This window comes from Lolium rigidum, chromosome 2, assembly GCF_022539505.1.
Source record: "Lolium rigidum isolate FL_2022 chromosome 2, APGP_CSIRO_Lrig_0.1, whole genome shotgun sequence".
NCBI lineage: Eukaryota > Viridiplantae > Streptophyta > Magnoliopsida > Poales > Poaceae > Lolium > Lolium rigidum.
The window spans coordinates 61,854,797-61,858,883 of record NC_061509.1 but is presented as its reverse complement, the minus strand read 5'-3'; the positions used below and the strand labels follow the sequence as shown (position 1 = coordinate 61,858,883).

The following is a 4,087-nucleotide window of genomic DNA, read 5'->3' as shown; positions in this document are numbered from 1 at the left end:
TAATGTTTACATGTATGCCATGCAGGAAACTAAGCGAGGCATAATCCAACACCTTCCTGACCAGGTATAGGTCAGGTGGCACGCCCTTGCACCAGCATCGGACGTGCGTGCCGAATCTTTGCGGGCCGTCGCTCGGAGGGACCAGGGCCAGCCGCAGTCCTGGGAGCCTCCCGGCTCTACAGTGTTGCCCGTCGCTGCTCGCCGGTGGGTTTCTGACCGCAACAGTACCAACTCCCATGGCGGAAGCCGTAGTTCATCGACCTCGTCAGCTACAAAGAGCAGTAGTACGTACATAGGTTTTAGCAGGCCTTGCTGGCCCTTTTGTTATTGTCTAGAGCATTTTAATGTATTTTTACAAATATGTAAATTATGGTTTTTAAATGGAAAAAAAAAGATTATACGTCGGGCCGTTGAGACATCCCTAGAGATGTAAATGGACGCACGATTGATTTCGACCATTTAACCCGACGTAAGCAAACTTTCATGTCCATTTTACAGATATACGTTATCTGTTAGAAATATCCTGATGCTGAAGAAGCCAAGGAAGAGTATTACAGTATTACGGGTCCTGGTTTTGGCTACGGCTGATGATTAATTAGTAGTGCTGGCGGACCCAATGAAAAAGTAGCACTCTGAAAAAGCGTCATCGGATAGAGATCGTATAGAGATCGTCGTGTGTGTGGAGCAATTCCGATCTCTAATAGTCCGACGGAAACGGATGCATAATGATTGTTCGTGGTTGGACGATTGAAATATGTGCATGCACCCCAGCCCAGCGCCCGACCGACGTATAGCGATCGGGCTATCCATCGAGACCCAAACGCGGTTAATTTGCACCTCGGATGCGTATGGGCGGACGCTGCTCGGTCGCGCCGCGTGGCCGCTATCTTCTCCCACGGACCCGCCTGGTAGTGACCTAATTCAATGCTTGTTTCGAATGCATCGGTTCGGCGGTCTTCTCTTCCGCGTCTGTGCTGCAGTCTTCGCCATCAATAGCGTCGCCTCGTCTTCTGCATGCACACCAGGCCTATCGGGCGGCGGCTGGCCTGCCGCCACCAATGACATCATGTCCTGGGCGCGCCCGACCTTTAAAAGGCGACTGACATTGTCCCTATCATCGCCCACACCACCGCCACCTCCACTCCCACAATCTCCATCGCGCGCCAACGCATCACCATGGGGAAGAAGAAGAACGACTTCGAGGTGTCCGACAGCGGCTTGAAGGAGGTGCGGCCGAACAGGGTACCGCTCGGCGTCGACATGGCGTGGTTAATGCACGACAATTGGTTGCCCTGCGGCAAGCTGGCAACTGGCGGGACATGCACCTGCCGACGAGGAGATCAAGAGGAGGTGCCGCAACCTCTTTCGCTGCTATCCCGTTACACCACCGACATAATGCCGACAGGCCTCCCGGAAAATGAGGCCCTCGAACGGGCGCTGCAGAACTCGGCCTCGCACCCGCCGCCGCGTCCACCTTCGTCGTTCAATTCGTGGGTTGTCCCACCTCCACCACCGGCAGCACCGACGCATGCTCCGCCGGCTGCCAACTGGTTGTGGGCAATTTTGAAATTTGTCGTGATCGACAACGAGGAGGACGAGGAGTAGACTGGGGTAGGGACGCTACATGTACCTTTTAGTTTTTTATTTTCATTTATTCCCTATGTAATTTTTTTTCTCAATAAAAAATCATTAGAAAGAATTGCGCCGGAACACTCGGGACACCTCCAGCCGCAAACAGATCGTGCGATCGAATTCGAGCATTTATTCACTTGTTTGGTGAAATCTCAAGTAGAAATCAACTGCTCAACCAGATGTAGCAACTTTGATTGTTAGGAATTTCTGAATAATTTGGAGGCACAAAGGGATATGCATCTTTGATACCTCTCATGCGAGGCCTCCACGGCGATCGGTCTTCACTGTCTACCGTGAGGGAGCTGAATAACGATGCTCGATGACCTACTCTGGTAGCATCGAGGGTAGGGAGACGCCGACGGCATACTTTGTCAACGCGGGGTAAGCTAATCGACTAATTGATCTCTTCTAAGAATTCCGGTATTACTCAAAATAAAGAAGTAAAACAAATCATCGTAATTCACATAAGTAATAATTTTATGATTTGGATTTATGTTATTTCAAACTAGTGTAAGCCACGAGGATTGAATTAGAATCGTGGAACTGATGAAATGGAAAGGTCAATCCAATTGCCAGGTTGTTCCAACTGGGATCGACTTCTACAAAAAAAAAAAAAAAAAAAATTGACTGACATGTCTGAAATTTGAAAAGAAACTACCACTAGTACAAACCCCTAAATCAGGGATATTAGATAACAGGAGTTAACTATTTGTATCGATTTTATGAAGCGAACTTCTTGATGAGCTCCTTTAGAAGAGAGGGGCTGGTTCTAAATATGTCGTCCAAGCCGTCACCCGCCGTTATCTCTTTCAAATTAGCAGGAGTTTTGATGAACTCAAGGCAGACCTCCTTCAATCCACAACAGTTGTACCGCTCAGCTAGAGTAAAAATATCCCTCGCCGAACTCACGTCGATGTGTTCACATAATTTTTCTTCACATAGTACTTTCAGCCTTTGAAGATCGTATCTGTCCGCTGCTGCAAGCAAATGTTGCAGCCACGGTGCTTCCTGACCTTCCCCTTCCTCTACCATGTCATTCTCCATTTCGGGTAGTGAATCGGTGTAAATAAAGCTTATCAAGCCCTTAAACACTATTGCTTCCATGTCTTCTACGTGGATGACACTTGCTATCGTGCCCTCCTTCATGGGGCCAAATAGCTCTGCCTTGAAGACTGCGGACCGAGCTGCAAGGACGCACCTGTGGGCAGCAAACATGTCATCACCAACCTTGAATGTCACGTCGGTTCCCTCCTTAGACTGCAGGAGATCGCTGATTTGTTGTTGCAGACAAAAAGCCGGTACCTTGATGAAGAGGTCCATGGTGGTGGCAACAGCGAGGTCACATCGGATAGTGAAACAATCATCCTTTAGATGCTTTGATTTCTCAAGGGCTTTGCTTTTTATAAAATTCTTGTAACCACAAGATGGATGACTGCTCGAAAAGTTCTTTGGCTGGCATGCACGAATATATGTCGAATTTTGTTTCTCAAGCTGGTCGACGAAACTAAATTCGAACTGCACCTTCAAGGCCTCTGCAGCATTTTCATCAACAAGGCGGAGATACAGAGATACAGAGTTGGCACACTCTCTGTTACCATTAGGATAGCAGTCGATGCACCAATGGTGGCCTCCGACCATGAAAGTGAGAGATTGGATTCTCTTTCCATTAGGTGTAGTGGCTTTGAAATGCAAGTAGCGGTTAACCACGAGCAGGTGGTACCCACTGGCCGTGGAGACATTGGTGACATGTCCCACAACCTCACCGTCACCAACGATAGACACGCCGGCGAAAGCCATTGCAGATGAGGGTGAATTCGTGAGTACTGCCGCTCGTCTACCTCGATGCTGCTTCCAAGTTAGGGAAACTCGATTGCTGAAGTTCACGAGCGTGATCAGAATTTGGCTCAGATTTTTTGTTTCTTATTTTCTTCCCTCTATAGTTAATACACATCCCACTGTGTATATATAGTCGCACGAACTGCAGGCAACCCCTCAACCCAATCGGACTCTAACTTGAAGACGAGACGGACAGGAACTACTACTAACACGCGCGAACACAAACAACTACGGAGTACTAGTATTATATGCAAACTAACCAGCCGTCCATGATAAGGAGTATGATTGTAGGAAACAAAGCTGCGTCTGCTTTGGTCTCCCTCTGTTCTAGAGCTGTAACGGAGCTTGTTTTCAATGGTACTTTTCTAATGCACAATGTTTCAGTGCTATTTTTCTAAAGATGAGATATTTTAATGGTATGGATCCAATTCTCCCAAGATTCATAGCTAGAGTACCTAGAATCGTACGAGTATCGGACATAACTTGTCGTGTGTATAGCAGGACTCTTAATTCTTCTTCTGCTGGGACAAGGAAATGCACCGATTCATGTGTGAGTAGGCATCGTACGAAAATCGGATGAAAAGCGTGGTACTATAGCATTTCTCATCATGCAGTAGTA

At 47.7% G+C, this 4,087-nt stretch overlaps 1 protein-coding gene across 1 annotated transcript; it reads right to left on the bottom strand.

Annotated features, from left to right (window-relative positions):
* Positions 1 to 2,352: 2,352 nt before the first annotated feature.
* Positions 2,353 to 3,429, bottom strand: LOC124686778 (BTB/POZ and MATH domain-containing protein 3-like). The gene has a single exon (XM_047220677.1). It carries the CDS (start codon positions 3,427 to 3,429, stop codon positions 2,353 to 2,355), a length of 1,077 nt encoding a protein of 358 aa, XP_047076633.1.
* Between the last annotated feature and the right edge of the window lie 658 nt (positions 3,430 to 4,087).